This window comes from Cornus florida, unplaced genomic scaffold (assembly GCF_030987335.1).
Source record: "Cornus florida cultivar Cherokee Brave unplaced genomic scaffold, ASM3098733v1 CherokeeBrave_3.0.0_Hap2_Chr09, whole genome shotgun sequence".
In the NCBI taxonomy this organism is placed as follows: domain Eukaryota; kingdom Viridiplantae; phylum Streptophyta; class Magnoliopsida; order Cornales; family Cornaceae; genus Cornus; species Cornus florida.
In genome coordinates, this window is record NW_026775579.1 from 82,415,269 (window position 1) to 82,431,991 (window position 16,723).

Below are 16,723 nucleotides of genomic sequence, written 5' to 3' on the forward strand. Positions count from 1 at the left end.
CTTTGTACTACCACTTCTACACTAGTTTAGGCTGCAAATTTTCAGTATGATTTGACCAAAACATCAGTAGACCATAATAGTGTATTCAACCTAGCAATTCTCATAATCAAGGTCTCCTTGTGGATCCCCCAATAACAATACTTCTTTATGTTCTATCCATTGTCACAAGATTGAAACACTCTCATCCCTGATGCACCACTCACTCTCTAGCACCTATTTATCACAGCAAAGAAAAAAGAAACCAGTTGCATTAAATTGGATAAATAAGTTCATGACAGCAAACACGAGAATATTCCAGGGAAATGCTCTTGCACCACAGAAAAATATCTCCATGAAATCAAATGAAAGAATATAATTGAACAGCAGGGGATCAAACTTTGTTGCAAATAGGAAAAGGAGAAGTTGGAGTAGTTAAGGGTAATATCCTTGACAACCCAAAAAGAACAGGTTTTACTTCTTTTTATATCTTCTTAGCATCCTTCGATCCCTCACCAATCTCTTTGTTAGGAATCCAACGAACTAGGGTTATTTCTCCGACAAAATTTGACGACGTCCCTAAATGCTGGTATTCAGCAACCAACCTTTCCCATGCCCTAATTTATTGAGAATTGGAACCTTAGACAACTTCCAACATTAGTTGCCATTTAGTAAATAGTTTTAACTCTTTAAGCTAAATGGAGCCAACCGTAAGACCAACGATAGCCCTAATAATACACCATCAACAAGGTCTGAATTGTTCCTCCTTTATACATAGACATAATTTTTTTTTTCATAATTGATACTTAGACATAATTCTACATTATGTTTTTATAGAGGAGGAGACTAAGCAACAAGGGGTGTATAAAACAGCTCCTTGGGGGGAGGGAAAGAAAAAGTGAAGAGCAACACCCAAACTTCTTGTTTAACAAATGCTCCTTAACAAAGTTGTGAAGCAATACAATTCAATCAAACTAACATAGATAATTTATGAATCAAATCTTACCTTTCAAATAAATAATAAATAAGTGAAGAACATCAACATTCCTTAACATCCAAAAAACTGTTAACAAACGGTGTGTTCAAACGAAATGGACTATACCCAAATTAATAGCAGAAGCCAAATTGGCAAACTCAACATAATGATAGGAAATTAGAACCCATCAGATTCAAATCATAGCCAATAAACATTCAAACACAAAACGTATCCTCTCGATTGAACATTAAAATTCAATTCATTTCTTATATCTGAAAGGCAATAACAATTCTAACTATATACACAAAACCCAGAAAAATCAAGCTTCGAAAAACCCAATTCTAGCAATTCCAGAGATTTTACACTTACAAAGAATGAAGCCAATAAATCAAGAATGACTCGTGCTGGCCCCTTCATCATTCCTCGAACAGCAACCATCACCATGATTGTGATTGTGATCGTGATCCTTCTTGGACGGATCGTCGTCGTCGCTGTCGTCCTCGTCAAAGGGCTTTTCTTTGTGGAAGATGCAGCATTTCTTGGAGCTCTTCTTCTGGAGGAACTCGTTGTCGACGGTCCCTTCCTTCCACGTGACCTTCTTCTTCTTGCGCCTGAGTTCCAGAACTAGGGTTTGTTGAGGTGGTGGTTGTTGTGAAGACGACGGAGATGGGTTTTCTAGGGTTAGGGTTGTGGTGGTGGTCGCGGTGGAGGAGGGTCCCAATTGCCTTGAGCCGGTCAAAGGTCTCGCCATGTCCCAATTTGGGGGCTCTGTTACGAGAATATATGGGTTGGGTTGCAAACTTGCAATATATATATGCTTTGTAAAGGGGAAGAGTATTTTGTTGACTCGAAAATAATTTAAATTATGGTAAATAGCAATCACTTCCCTCCTTTTATTAAAACAAAATTACATATACCTCCTTTATATTATCAAAAGTTAGAAGGAAATTATAGAATTGACTACACCATATTAAACATTGCTAAGTTGAACAATACTCACACAATTTTGATCCACATAATAATTAGAGTTTAGGGACAGTTGTTTTGTGTTTTTGTTTTGATTCGATAGTTGAGGGCCGTTTGCTTTATGCTTTTGCTTTGATCCGAAACATGAGCAATGTTTCTACTTATAGGATGTATTCAACATTATTTAGAAGCTTATTTAGTAACGTAAATTTGTTACAAGATTTTTAAAAGAAAAAACATGAAAGCTAGTAAAAAGTATTGTAAGTTTAAAAATTTGAATGATTAGTTAAAAATGTTATTTTACAATTTTTTTTTTATATACGAACAGTGCTTTACTACATTACGAAAGTAAACAAAAGCATCATTTGATGCTTTCGATTTTGGCAAACATACTTCATGTTTTTGCTTCACTACATTACATTAACCAAAAAAAAAAAAAATTACAAAGTAAAAACAATAGCCAAACAAGATAAGGATTCATTCGAATGCTCTAAGTTCTACTCAAACGTGACAAAAAAACACTGGTAATTTAAATGAGATGTGTTTTGTAACCCAAACACATATATTCAATATTTATCTTACTGTTTGGTGTTCCAAAAATTTAAGGTTTCTTACTTTTTTTGAGCTTTTTCAAAAAACCTAATTTTTATTGTCAAACCTTATCCCTGGACCCAAGTTATAATAGTCTTATAGACTACTACTATAATTTTACAAATTTGTCTTTGCAGTTATACGAGATATTATTACATATCAAGAAAATGTATAATCTCAACTAATTACGACTCAACACACAAGTAAATATTTTAGTTTTATTTAAATTTTTATTTATATATTGAATCGTTATTGGTCGGAACCATATAATTCCAAACTATTATAAAAAATAAAATTCATTTATACAATAAAAATGACATTTCTTAGTTTGTACTACCTAGTTTGTACACACATTTCAAGGTCAAATTTAAATCTTAAACATTTATGTTATGTTTGTGAGTTGAATTTGTGATAGAAGGAAGTTTAGTTTAAAATTTATACTAAATTTTTTTCAATCTCAAATCTAAAATGCCAATTTAGTGTTATCAAACATTGCATTAATGTATTGTTAGCATATATAACTAACTTTAAGAGTAGTTGTACTCACACACTTACAGTGATTTTTTATTAGTTATTTACGCTAAATACAAATAAATGTAGGACCTTATTCTCTTATGTGTTGCATAAATGATTAATTAAGAACAAAAAATCTAATAATTTAATGCAACTATTTGATGTAAAAATCAAATCTCTAACTTTATGTCGATCAATTTTGACTTTTAACTATGTGGGAGTGTGTTATTGACTAACTATAAACCTCAATGGCATGGTATTGAATTTTATTTTCGCCGATACATGTAAGAGGTGTTTGTAATCTCACTTAACTAGAGAGAGATTATTGTAAATTAAAAAAAAAAAAAAAAAAATAGGTAAAAGAAATAATATTTGTCAATTTTGATTGGGGTATTCAGATAAGTTAGAGAGAAATAAATGTGATTTGTATGTTTTTTATAGGATAGTGTAAATTTGTATATAAACTATATATTACTACTTCTATACATTTATAATCTCTCGTGCAACACGTGTACTATATAACTATTTCACACGTTATATCATGAGTGAGTGAGGGAGGGGGAGGGTGGGCAATGGCTTGCTCATCGTTGAGTTTCCCTGCGGCAGCAAAGCAAAGGTGTACGACCTCCTCAGCTTCTCTCTCTCCCTCTTCAAGGTCTCTCAACCACGGCACGTCACAGCTTTCTCTATCCTCTTTTGGCGTTTCCACGCCATCTCTCTACTTCGACGAAACCCTAATCCGACGTCGTTATGGGAGAAAGCCGTCGCGAATCAGTCCCAATGTTCAGGTAAGCGGCTTGAATTCTAGCCATTCAGCTATGAATTTGGTTCAGTTTTGTGAATTGGCTTATACAGTTTCTCACTGTAGCTGTGAAGCCGAAGGGCAATGAAAATTTGTGGAAATGGTTAATTAAATTTTGTTGGCAAATTAACAGAGGAAAATGTGACTGGATTATTGTTTCCTCGATTTTCTTGTTTACCAAACATAGGGGTTTGAGTGTTTTGATAAACTAAGCGTGGTATTTGACTTATTTTTTTTAACTATGGGCAGGTGGCATCAGCGAGTAAGCCAGAGCCTTTGAAGGTTATGATATCTGGGGCTCCTGCTTCAGGTAAAGGGACGCAATGTGAGTTGATCACTAAGAAAGTAAGTCATTGTTCAGCACTCTCTCGTTATGGGGATTGAATTTGAATTGGTGTCAGTGATTGCAATTGCATTTCCAATTTCATTGGAATTTGAATCTTGCTTGTTTGTAATTCCATAAATTAGATCGCAAATGGTATTGGAGCTCATAAATGAAATTCAAATCCCAAGGTTTGGGCTTGTTTGTGGATTTCTTTGAGCAATAATGGGATTGTGATGGACTGTTGGAAAGTTGAGTAGTTTTCACTCATTTGTTCACTAATTTCCATTTTCTTTCATTTACTTGGACCTTCAGTTTTAGGGACAAACTACTCACCTTAGGAAAGCCGAGGATAAAAAATTTGTCTTCAGTTTGCCCAACCCAGAGCCTGTCTCTTGTGTTCTAATATGTAAAATCTATTTGTTTATGTCGTTAATTAGTGGCAAATGGCAACCATTCTATTGTCAACCAATGAAGCCCGTTTGTAGAGAATTGTTGTTTCTTCTCAAACAAATTAATACTCCTGTTTGGGAAACACGGTACCCATTAAAGATGGTGAAAACTGTGGTAAGGCGAATGGTGCATGGGACAGCTTTAGGATTCTATGTTGGATTCTGAAAGCTTTTATACAATTAGAGCTCATTAAGTCCAATGTTCAATCAAACCAAAAAGGTTTGATGGCTTGTAATATTTCAAATCAAAATTTGGTATCATGCCCATATCTCCTATGAAGCCCAAATGCTCTACTAACTGAAAAAGAAAGGGCTCTAATTTTAGCTCCATCCCATAATTCTGGCCCCATATGCTTGTTTCTGTCATGGCTGGAAAGTTATTCTCTTTTCATTTCGGTTGCCTGTGAAACATGGATTCAAGAACAATATGATGCAACACGGACATATTTACTCGGCAAATCATGAAAAGTAGGACAAGGGCACAATGGGGACATGGCAATGAAGAGAATATATATATATATATTCTCACAATGGGGACATGGCCCAGATTGGTACTTTATGACTCTGACATAAAATACCTACCTTATGAATCATAATTATTAATTATCACATGTATATACGTGTATGCAAGTGTATCCGTGTCAGTGTTGTTGGGGGTTTGAAATCTGGGCTATTTTGCAGCTATTGAGTTTTTGATCTCTAGATCAATTGGCCATGCATTTCTTTGATATTCTGCTTTCAAGTTATTTCAAGTGCTGTTTTGTCATTGGATATGTTAGTTGCTGGTCTTACATGAATTTCTCATAATCACGATTGAATCAAGTCATCCTCATATATGCAGTATGGTTTGGTGCATATTGCGGCTGGAGATTTACTGAGGGCAGAAGTTGCCGCTGGAAGTGAAAATGGTAGGCGCGCGAAGGAATGTATGGAGAAAGGGCAGTTGGTTCCAAACGAAATAGTTGTTATGGTAGGTTTAAGTTATTTGATTTTTTGGCAAGCTACGTCTTATTGTTAGTTCCTTTATGTCCTTTGGATCATGTAGATGGTGAAGGATCGTCTATTGCAATCGGATTCTCAAGAAAATGGCTGGCTTTTGGATGGATATCCTAGAAGCTTATCGCAAGCAAATGCTCTTAAAGAATTTGGGTTCCAACCAGACCTTTTTATTCTGCTAGAAGTGAGTAATTGTTGTTTATACAATTATTTACTTAACAACAATGCAATTACGTTGAATTGTCAAGTCACGAGTAGGAGACAACGAACCACATGTTAGCAGAAACAATGTGTAAATAATGTCCTTGACTGCAAATGTTTTTATGAAGACTCGTCTTCTTGCACAATTTTTAGTGTATGGTGTGATGAAATTACTCGTTGTTCTTTATCCTTTACCTTGGTTTAGACTATTTAGTTAAAATTATTACGGGCATGAGTGTGACCTTTTTATAACTCTACTTAGGCAGTCAAACCTATGTTTGCAGGTCCCTGAAGAGATTCTTGTTGAGAGAGTGGTTGGGCGTAGGCTAGATCCTGTTACTGGGAGGATATACCACATAAAGTATTCTCCCCCAGAGACTGAAGAAATTGCTGCTAGGCTTACCCAACGGTTTGACGACACAGAGGAAAAGGCATGTTTTTGTGTCCTATATTATTGAAGTGCTCTTGTCCTTTTTTTTATAAGTAAGAATGTACCATACACCTACCTGTCTCAAACGAGACATGAATGTTGCACCCCTCCTGAGGTGCAAGAGACACCAGTCAAGCAACTGCGGTGGGCTTTTACTTCCGAGTACTCTTGTGTGTTATTTGGTCAACATATCCATCTTTCTTAATGGTTTATCCTCCCTATCTCAGTTTTTGTTTGTGTGCAGGTGTTTAATAACTTTAATTAACTATAGTTACCATTGACATCTTAATTTCCTTACCCATTTTGGTTTTATTTAGGTAAAGCTGCGTTTGCGCACTCATCATCAAAATGTGGAGTCGGTTCTCTCAATGTATGAAGACATCACAGTCAAGGCATGTGATATATGTTCCCTATCTGTGTGTGTGTGTGTGCGCGCGCGTACATTTATGCATGTGTGAAAATTGTGCCCCTACATAGAAATGCAAATGCCTTGTTGATCCCAAAATATAAATGAATAAATAATTTAAATAACAAAAAAGAAAGAGACGAAAGAAGGTAATGCATACACAGGATAAATAGTTTGATGGATACTACTCAGAGTTGCAAGTTGAAACAATGAGGGGCACTACAGGCTCTTTCATGTGTCTTGCAGGACCCATTAATTAGTTTTTTTTTTCCTGAATGACCCATTAATTAGTTTTCACCATTTGTTTACTTGGTACTTTATTATTTACTATTTCTTCTTCTTCCCTTTCGAATGTGTTGCCTAATTTTTTAATAGGTGTGAGAAGAAACCATACATATATTGATTTGATCTTAATTATATACTTTTGATTGAATCAAGGAAGAGAACCAGGATAAAATTGGTGGAAAGGAACAAGGCCTTTCCATCTCAGAACTTAAATTTATTAGAAAGCTAGAGAAAAAGAAAGGGAAGGGGGATCTTTCTTGAGGTTGCTGATATACATCTATCGCGTCTATCACAGTGTTGTGGCATGTTGTCTGAGATGTCTTACCTTTGCAAATTATATTTTGATTTGTTTATTATTTGTGCATATTTTTGGCATTGGTCATGTGCTTTTTTTGCTGCATAGACATCTAAAAGCAGTTAAACATTTCTAGTATATTTTTCTTGCCTCCATCTATCTCAAACTCTCAACGAATCAAGTGGTTTCTCTCCCTGAGCAGAAATTTTGTCCTCTGAACGTTCCACATGTCAATTATGGTTATCGTGGAAATACCACCAGTCCGCAACATTAGGGCCCACCATGTCATGGGCATTATTATTAGAAGAACTTTTTGAAGGGTTAAATGTAGACTGTTATCTATAAAGGTGCAATATATCAATTGAAAGTTTGTTCATGAAAAAGATTGGGAAAATAAGGTTGATGAAATAATTTGAATTTTATATGCATTCAAGTAAAGAAAGATGCACAACGAGATAAGAATTTTTTTATTCTTCCCCCTTGATCCAATCCAAAATCCTGATGAATAAATCCATATCTGTGTTGTTATTAATCAAATATCTGTTTCGATAACCTAATACGCTAATATGGTAAAACTCATTAAAAAAAAAAATAATAAAAAAAAATAAAAATAAAAAAGGGCGCTAATATGTTAAAGGTGCGACTTTTTGTTGAAAAGAATTAATGCCAAAATAGATCGGCAAACAATAATTTGAAAAATAGAGAGAGAAACAAATAAGTTAAATAAAAATATGGACAAAAAAAAAAAAAAAAAGGTGTTTGACTCTTTGTAAAGGAAAAAAAAAAATTGATGTGTAAGAAAAAATAGTGAGAAGAAAGAAAAAGAGAAGATACTGATAAAAATATGTTTATGATACGTATAAATTGTATATTGTAGCATTATATAATATATCTATAGCATATTATGTATTATAGTACATCGGATCAGTTTATTATTTGATTGGATTGACCATATTCTGTATCCAGTTTTTTTAGATAACAGATTATCATATTCGGATTGTTAACAAGTTATCGGATTAAATGTTTCAATCTATATTTGAGAGGCCTAATTGTCTTAGTATTCTCGTGTTTATGTTTTCATATTTATGTATGCATGTTAATTTGTTCATGGTGCACGTACATGTGTGGATGAGTTTATTTTGTCTTTTTTATTTGTATAGATATAGTTATAACATATTATACTAATTTAGTAACTTAAATTAAAGCCCATTAAATTGGGTAGGGTTTCTGCTTAGATGACAGTGAATTAATATAGAAGGCTGTTGATGGAACTTGATTTTCACACTAAACAAATAAGAAACCTTTTTTAAAAGGAGGAAAGAGGACATTTTGTGTCTTTGACCGAGCATGGGTCACATGGGTGGTGAAAGACAAGTACGAGGAGCACTCTCCTACTAATTATAATGCCACAATCAATGTAGTGCAGCCATAAAGAGGGCGGGGCGCTAGTTGTTATTGGTTTTTGTGCCTAAAGGTCAGTGGCGATATGGGATTTTAGGATTTGAAAAGAGCGTAAGAAAAAGGTTAGCATTTGAGGCTTTTATTAGTAGAGAAAAGAGGATGTTTGGGGCAGTTCAAGTAACCTTGGCCTTTTTGGTGGTTGGGTGTATGGTGAAGGAAAGGATTGGGTTTTTTAAAATAGGGTTTTCAGGGTTGAATAACGTAACACGGTTTCATTTCAAGTATTTAACTGTAGAAAATTCTGGCAAAAGGAGGGGGGGGGGGGGGGGGGGGGGGGACGTGAGTAGTAGAAAAAGTTGAAGTAAGGCATCATGCCTTGAGGTTATAATGTATCACATGATAACAGAAAACTTCTAGCTCTTTATGAAGTTCTTAAGTTGATCTCTGTTGAAGTGAAACTATACATCGACATATATAGTCTATAGGACTTTTTGTACTCCTAAATCTTACAAGGACTTTGACTCGTATAATCTATCCAAACCAACTAAAGACCAAATTTAACCAAAAATAAGAATAATAATAATAACACATGTAAATCCATATATCTTTAGAAGTCTACAGCCCATTTCCTGTGAATTTGAAAATCAAATTATATTGACTCAAAAAACTTGATAAAACGAACAAATTACCCCCACAGAGAACAAAACTAAAAGAAAGTATAACATAACTTCTCTCTAATTGGTCTAAAAATTTAAATAATTTTCAGAATTCCCTCTTCTTTAAACTTTCTTTTTCGTAAATTTCTCATGGACTGCATCAGCCAACCTCGGGCATGGTGTCAGGAAGAGCAGTTATTTGACTAGAGCAGTTTAAAAATAAAACCAACTGGTGGTCCTACTTACTTGGTTACAATCTAAAGTCTATAATTGCAAGCTTGGTTCAGTTCTGATGAATGATGATTATGCCCACAAGTTATATTTAGCACAACATTATATAAAGTTTGGTTTTACACTTTACAGGTAAGTTTTTACCACTGTCTTTGTATGTAGTTGTTTCAACAATTTTTTCAAAGTTATTACACCATGCCCTTAATTTATACTGAATTTTGGAATTTATTAAATCAAGATATGATAATACTTGATGAGGTTCAATAATTGTCACTTTTCATACTGGGATGGAGTTATTTAAGTGGCTTTTGGAACTTATAGAAGGTACCACATTGAAAGCTGGAACGAGAAACATAAACAGTGGGTCAAGTATATATTAAAGATCAGCTTGACACCTTATATCTATCATTTCCAACCAAATCTTAAATCTTTTGACATGGAGAATGTGAAGCGAGAAGATAAAAAGTTGTATAATAATATAATAATATTCAACTCAACCCGTCTATGTTCTTTTGCCACAACTATTTCAGGATTAAATCATAAGATTTAAGTTGTTCAAGTTGTATGTAGGTTTACTGATAATTCTCTGTGCTATGATGAGAAGGGGAGCCAGTGTTTCTGTTTAGCTTCCAAATCTAGTGATCTGGACAGTTCTATCCTTCTCTCTAGGGCAAGTGTTTGCATATGTATTTCTTGCCTGGAAGCTAAGTTGGAGTATTTGTTTTTTTTTTCCTTATTACAGATCAATGGAAAAGCTCCAAAGGAGGATGTATTTGCTCAAATTGACAATGCATTGACAGAACTTCTTAAGCAGAAGGATTCATTGGGATCGGTGGCAGCATAAAAAAAGAAAATGAAAAGAAGAAAAAAGATTAGGAAGAAGAATTTGAAGACTACTTTGGGAGCAATTGCCATGGTTCTCTCTCCTCTAATACAGAAATTTATCGATGAGGTATAGACAAAAATAATAGCAATTTGCGTTTGTGTGAGTTTGTAATGCTCAACCCCCCGCCCTAAAGAAGTAGCTTTTCCAACTATTGTATTGTCATTCATTAATGCTATATTCGTTTTTTCATATTAGAGTTGTGAGAGGAGTGCAACACAGCTCAAATTTATACTACTTACAGTTGCCAGTCCATTCAGTTGCTGCCGTTGACGATGAATTTGATCTCGAAAAAAGAACGGTGCAAAATTTGATTCCTTTTTCTTTGTTTTTATTTGCTTGCTTTTGTTAATTTAGTTGGTTTGTATGTCTGGCTTCACCATTAGATTGATATCTAATGTTCTCTCGGTTGCTGCTGTTGTTAATGGTTTGTTTCTACTGTGGAATGGTGTCCAACTACAGAGTCCGAAAGTCTGAGATATTCGACTACATTTATGTGAGTAGGGATGATGTCATCATGATATCATCATATTCATCTCCACTCACATAAAAGAGTCGGATTACATTTATGTGAGCGGGAATGATGTCATCACGATATCATCATATTTAATGACATCACCATTCACATAAAAGAGTTAGTACATCTGTCTGATTCTCGGAGTACTTATCATTTTTCTAGCAAGATTCTATCTTGTTGAATTCTGAGATCCTTGAGAGTTCTTGGTTATAATGGTGGTTTGAATGTAGTGTAAAATGGTGTAGAACCTTTTTCGTTGTATTTTTCATTTTGTTTTCTTGGTTCGTTCAAGTCTTTTATGTCTCCACGCTGCTAGTTTTTGCTAAAGTCTTGAATTAATGTTTTCCACTCCCAGTTGCTAGTAATTTTTTTTTTTCCAATTTGTTTTGTTATATATTGACAATTAAAAGAAGTACTTTGACTTTCTTGTGCCAATTTTCTTTTCTCTTTTCTGGTCTTCTTAAATGGATTACTGTATTGATTTTCATTTTATAACACATCCACACATGTTTATGTGATTTTTTATTTTATTTTATTTTATTTTTCAACAATAGTATGCCCATAAGGGTATTTAAAAATCATGCACTTCAAAATTTTGAATGCATACCTGAAATGACTTGTCATTTTATCCAATTACATCAACCCAATTATTCGGTTTGATGCTGTCGGTGACGAATGCATGTTCTATTTTTTGTTAACCTTAGATTTGCACTATTTAATCCATTTTTGTTAACCTTAGATTTGCACTATTTAATCCAAATTTATTATTAATTTATAATTAGTTAATTAGGCGAGGCAATGACCTACGTGTTTCGTGGATCCCAGCATAACATTAATTTGACTTGTTTTGATGAATTATTAATTTTAATCGTGATAATCAGTTTTAGAATATTTTAATATATATTATTTTTGTGTTATTGTTACTTTTGTATCACGTTTATCATTAAAAAAAAATAGATTTAAATTAATATGACCCAAACTCACAAAATTGTGATTAAAAAGATGAGGTCAAAACAAGAAATTTAAACTTTGAAGTGTTCAGACTTCAAAATTTTCAACTTGATTAGAGTGGTAAATTATTTGCCTTCTAAATAGATTCACAGATTGTCTAACTTCGTTACAAAATAATTGGCCACGTGGTCCTATTATTTATATTTAGTATTTTGGAAGCAAGAGATGGTCCAAACACGTTAAAGTCAGACCATATTAATCATAGGGGTTCACTTTTGAACAAGACAACCCCACCATACAATGTTTGGTGCATCCAACAGTTCCCATATTTCAAATTTGTCATCCTTTGACTCCTGTACATAATAAGAAAAACGAATCTTCGTTTGAAACAAAGACTTCTTAGTCTTCAACAAATGAATTTCAAATATAGAGCAAAAATTATATGAGCTGTAACGCATTTCCTATCATTTCTTGTGGTAGGTGCATTATCAAATTATCATACACTTTACACCAGGGTCAAATTAAATTCACAAATTTTTTTAATTTTTGTTTTTCCTTCACAAGTATGTATTGGCACGTGTGTTTTACATTGATTGAAGATTACGTAGATGACCTAGTCAAGGACCTTGACAATGACCGGGGTGCTAAACACTGGGTCAAGGCTCTGTCTAAGCTATTTACAATATCGGTCATGGTTGGCCGATCGCTAGCTTCTGGCATAACGCAATCCACCGCTAGGTAGCCCACGTACGCCACAGCCTCTATCTCAAATGGTGTTGGAGGGGGCACGTTTGGGTCTAGAACCCTATGAATTTCATCTTGAATTATGTAAGGGGCAACAAAATCTACCACATTTCTGGGTACCCCGTTCTCGTTTTTATGAATTGCCTTGTACCCGGATAACAACTCGAGTAATACTACTCCAAAGCTATACACATCGCTCTTTGTTGTCAATTGTTCGAGTCTGTAATATGCAGGATCTACATAACCAACCGTGCCGGCTGCTCCTAATGACAAGTGTGACTCCTCGTCTGGGGGACTCATTAGGGACAGTCCAAAATCAGACACTTTGGCAGTCCACGTGTCGTCAAGCAATATGTTGGACGATTTAATGTCGCGGTGTATGATTGGTGGCACGGCGTACACATGGAGGTACTCGATCCCACGGGCCGCGTCAAGCGCCACCTTGATCCGGGCCGCCCATGACCTCAATGGGGAGATGTCGAGCTTGTGGAGGTGCTCATGGAGGGTGCCATTGTTCATGTACTCGTAGACCAACACCCTTTCATTGCAATCCTCACAGAACCCCAATAGCCTCACTAGGTTCTTGTGGTTGAGCCTAGACAAAAACTCCAGCTCATTTAGGAATGCATTGTCATTGTCTTCTTGGCGTTTGGTCCCACCGGCATAGGATGAGGAAGCTGAAATTTCAGCCCTCTTGATTGCCACTTCTCGTCCACCCTCTAATGTGGCATAATAGACTGAGCCAAAGCTTCCCGTGCCAATTTTGTGATCCTCCGAAAAATTGTCAGTTGCTTTAAGCAACATTGGCAAAGGAAACTCCTCCAAGTTGCCTCCATTTCCCGAACTAACCAAATGGCTCAGCCTTTTTTCAAGAACCGGTGGCGCGGTTTGAGCTTGGGAAGTCCGGGCGGGTTGGTCAGGTGGCGTTTGGGGATCGTCCAGGCGGCCTGAATCGTGCACACGGCATCCCCTAATCTTGAAATACCGAAAAAACAAGAAACACAAGACTGCCACCAATGACAAGCCCCCCAAACACCCCACCACTAGTAAAGCCACGTCTTTCTTACTCCAACCACCATCACCACCACCGTGGTGTGAGGTCGTCGAAGGTGGTGGTGGCGACGATGGTAGTGGCGGTGGTGGTACCACCACTGGTGTACTCCCGCCACACGGACACCGGTCACATATCTTTAGTCCCTGGCTGCAAAAGTAACCATAATTAGGCAGGGGACTACTGCAAGGACAGCTACTCCTACATGGACCTGGCACAACATCCTTAAAAACCAAGGAGTTTGCGTCAAGAATCTCATTCCCCCAACAAAACAATGAAAAATTCGCTGTTGCAATTCCACAAAAAACTTTCCGTTTCGCTTCAATCGCCAAAAAATATGTGGATTGTAATGTCAGTGGCAAGCTGAAATTGTTCTCCCCCCAACAGACAACCGTCCCATTCGGTCTTATGCCACAGCTCCGACTCTCTCCCAATGCCAATGTTGTGAACTTGTCTTGTGGCTTCGCACCCACCATCTCTCCCCAACACTCCAAACTACCATTCGTAGAAATGGCACAAGCATGTCGAAAACCGGCCGCAATGACACTATAGTTCCCGCCAGGCTCATTGCCACTCACAATATGGTCATTTTTTGTAAAGCATTTGATGTTGCCTAATTCAGACAACCAGCACACAAAATTCTCTCCCACCGCGATACTCGAAAAAGTCTGATTCGTGATGGGATTGAATCTTCCCCATTGCCAGCAGTGCAGATGATTAGTCCCATTAATGAGACCACAAATACGGGAATTGCCAGCATCAAGTTCTTTGATAATCGCGCCGTCATAAATACTCTTGCGCAACATGTTAGTACCATTGGTAGAGAATCTCCAACAACCAAGGACTGAAGTGGACGAGGAAGAGGATGATTTCAGTGCACAGAAGAATCCGTATCCACCCACAATTCCTGAGAATGATCTGTTCCAGGAATTGACAGGAATTTGAATTCCTTGGGGAAAACTAGTACAGTTGAGTTGGGATTGTTGGTGAGAGGATTTTATTAATGCACAGACTAGTGTTTGGTTATTGGTTTCTGATATTGCCACAGTGGAAAGGGAGTGAAGCAATGGAAAAGAAGAGAGGAAATAGAGAGTTAGACAGAGGAAAGAGGAGGTGTTTCTAAGGAAAATAGCCATAGAACTCTTATGAGTTCATTTTTGAGTTTGGTTTGGAGATGGGTTTTTTCTGATTATTGTATGAAGGATTTAAGGCAGTTTTCAGGGTCGGCTTTGGAGAAGAATCAAAGAAGAAGAAACGCGGTTTGAAGAGAGAGAGTGAGGACCAAAGACCAAGTCTTTTTTGGAAAAAAAGTAGAGCGTGTGGTCAAGAATCAAGATAGAAAACCTTTTTTGTGTGCGTGTGACTTGACACTGTATTACCAGTTCAAACAGCAAACACTTTCTAGAACTCAGTGAATTAGTCCAACTCAGTTGGGTTAACTCACATAGTAGAAGTTTTAACTTCTAAGCAAACTCCAGGTTATTACACAACGGGTTGCTCTCACTCTCCGAGTCATCCTTCTGCTCTCATACTTCGCTCATTCTCACTTCCGTTTCTCCCCACAGGTGTGACTTATATTTTATCACTTTTGCAATTCCTCTCTCAAATTCACTCTCACTCTGGCTAGACAGTGGGAACAAATTCCTCTCAGTAATAACAAAATATTTATTTTATATTCGTCTGTCATAATCATTTTTCTTAATTTGGTCACTGCCCAAAGAAAAATAAATAAGTAGTAGGGAATGCTAGATATTATGAAGTTTTTAATGATGTTATAATATAGCGTTCCAGAACTTGAGTTTATGAGTGAATTCATTTTCCATTCATTTTATGAAGAAAATAATATATATATATATATATAAAGTCTGAGAATGTATACATGTAGAGTAGTTTATAATTCGACATATGAACATGAGTTTTCATGGGTGTTATGTTATTAGAAGTTAATGTCTGTTTTATAAATTATTTTATGAAATATTTACATGAGTTCATTTTATTATATTCAAATTTTCATGATAGGAGTATAAAAAGGTTCTGTCAATATATATATATATATAAATGGAACTCAAGAGTGTTTTTTGGTTCTTGACAATTATCATAGACCAAATATTTTAGTATACGTTTGATTATAATTGACTGATGCATATAATCAAAATCAATGGTATCAATACGAGTAAATAAGCTATGTATTAAAATTTTATGTTGCGTTTGACTCATGGGTTTCTCACTCTACTTTTCTTGAAGGAACATTTTTAGTAAAACAAACGAGAGAAGCAAGTACTTAGTGCAACAAACATATACTTCAATTAGACTTAGATTACAGAGTCCACTAACTAGTAACATTGATAGAAAATGTTTTGAGAAATGGATTTTGAAATATAAATAATTTATTTTGAAAAATGTATTGAAAAGTACTATTTAAGTAACAAAATATTTTGATTTTCGGAAATAACCATTTTGTATTAATGACTCCACACCAAGTTTAATAAAATAAAGTTATGAAATTAGAGAGCTGATTATTATTAGAGCACTGTTATTAGGTCTCACAAATCATTGTGAGTGACGGTGCCTGTTGCAACAAATATATTTTTTCTTATTATTATTATTATTTATTTATACCTTCGATTCTCCATTTCAATAATTTTTAGGTTAAATCCCATCTTTGGTAATAAAATCAAAGCTCTAAAAAGGACGTGTGGAACATTCAATGGAGCGTACTTTGTTTGCACCTTTAAAAAAGTAAGGCGATGTAAATAAGGTAAAGGAATATTAGTAAAAAGGACGTGTGGAGCATTTAATGGAGCACACTTTGTTTGCACCTTTAACAAAAGTGAGGCGATGTAAAAGTGCATATATGAATATTAGTAAAAGTGCATTTAATGAATATTAGTAAAGGTGCATATATGGTGGCTTTATGGTACATGTTGGGTGATAACTTTATAATAAGGGTCGGAGGTAAAAAAAAACATCCATGTAATATATATACAGCATATAATTCTCTATAAGTTTTCAAAATTTTCGCTCCTATCAGCGTAGTAGTCTTGACAGAGATTCGAGAAGTAAATCTTTCAGATTTTA

At 35.4% G+C, this 16,723-nt stretch overlaps 3 protein-coding genes across 4 annotated transcripts; 1 reads left to right on the forward strand and 2 right to left on the reverse strand.

The window, feature by feature from the left end:
* Positions 1–1,166: 1,166 nt before the first annotated feature.
* Positions 1,167–1,749, reverse strand: LOC132273388 (protein phosphatase 1 regulatory subunit INH3). The gene has a single exon (XM_059774346.1). It carries the CDS (start codon positions 1,701–1,703, stop codon positions 1,341–1,343), a length of 363 nt encoding a protein of 120 aa, XP_059630329.1. The 5' UTR covers positions 1,704–1,749; the 3' UTR covers positions 1,167–1,340.
* A 1,810-nt stretch (positions 1,750–3,559) lies between these two features.
* Positions 3,560–11,334, forward strand: LOC132274670 (adenylate kinase, chloroplastic). Of its 2 annotated transcripts, XR_009470487.1 has the most exons (8): positions 3,560–3,810; positions 4,074–4,169; positions 5,440–5,568; positions 5,644–5,778; positions 6,080–6,226; positions 6,543–6,617; positions 10,242–10,451; positions 10,581–11,334. XR_009470487.1 is itself a non-coding variant. In XM_059775995.1 (7 exons), exons 1-7 carry the CDS (start codon positions 3,595–3,597, stop codon positions 10,341–10,343), a joined length of 900 nt encoding a protein of 299 aa, XP_059631978.1. In that variant the 5' UTR covers positions 3,560–3,594; the 3' UTR covers positions 10,344–11,334. The 2 variants fall into 2 exon arrangements, 1 of the variants encoding a protein (XP_059631978.1); XM_059775995.1 differs by having other exon boundaries at positions 10,242–11,334.
* Positions 11,335–12,366: 1,032 nt separating this feature from the next.
* LOC132274669 (serine/threonine-protein kinase-like protein CCR4) lies at positions 12,367–14,932 on the reverse strand. The gene has a single exon (XM_059775994.1). The coding sequence runs from the start codon at positions 14,779–14,781 to the stop codon at positions 12,451–12,453; it is 2,331 nt and encodes a 776-aa protein (XP_059631977.1). The 5' UTR covers positions 14,782–14,932; the 3' UTR covers positions 12,367–12,450.
* Positions 14,933–16,723: the final 1,791 nt, after the last annotated feature.

Excerpts from the sequence above, each read along its gene's own strand:
- LOC132273388 (XM_059774346.1), bottom strand. The coding sequence starts at position 1,703 with ATGGCGAGACCTTTGACCGGCTCAAGGCAATTGGGACCCTCCTCCACC.
- LOC132274669 (XM_059775994.1), bottom strand. The coding sequence starts at position 14,781 with ATGGCTATTTTCCTTAGAAACACCTCCTCTTTCCTCTGTCTAACTCTC.
- LOC132274670 (XM_059775995.1), top strand. The coding sequence starts at position 3,595 with ATGGCTTGCTCATCGTTGAGTTTCCCTGCGGCAGCAAAGCAAAGGTGT. Across the intron at positions 3,811-4,073 it reads GAATCAGTCCCAATGTTCAG|GTGGCATCAGCGAGTAAGCC; the intron begins GTAAGCGGCTTG and ends AACTATGGGCAG. Across the intron at positions 4,170-5,439 it reads GTGAGTTGATCACTAAGAAA|TATGGTTTGGTGCATATTGC; the intron begins GTAAGTCATTGT and ends TCATATATGCAG.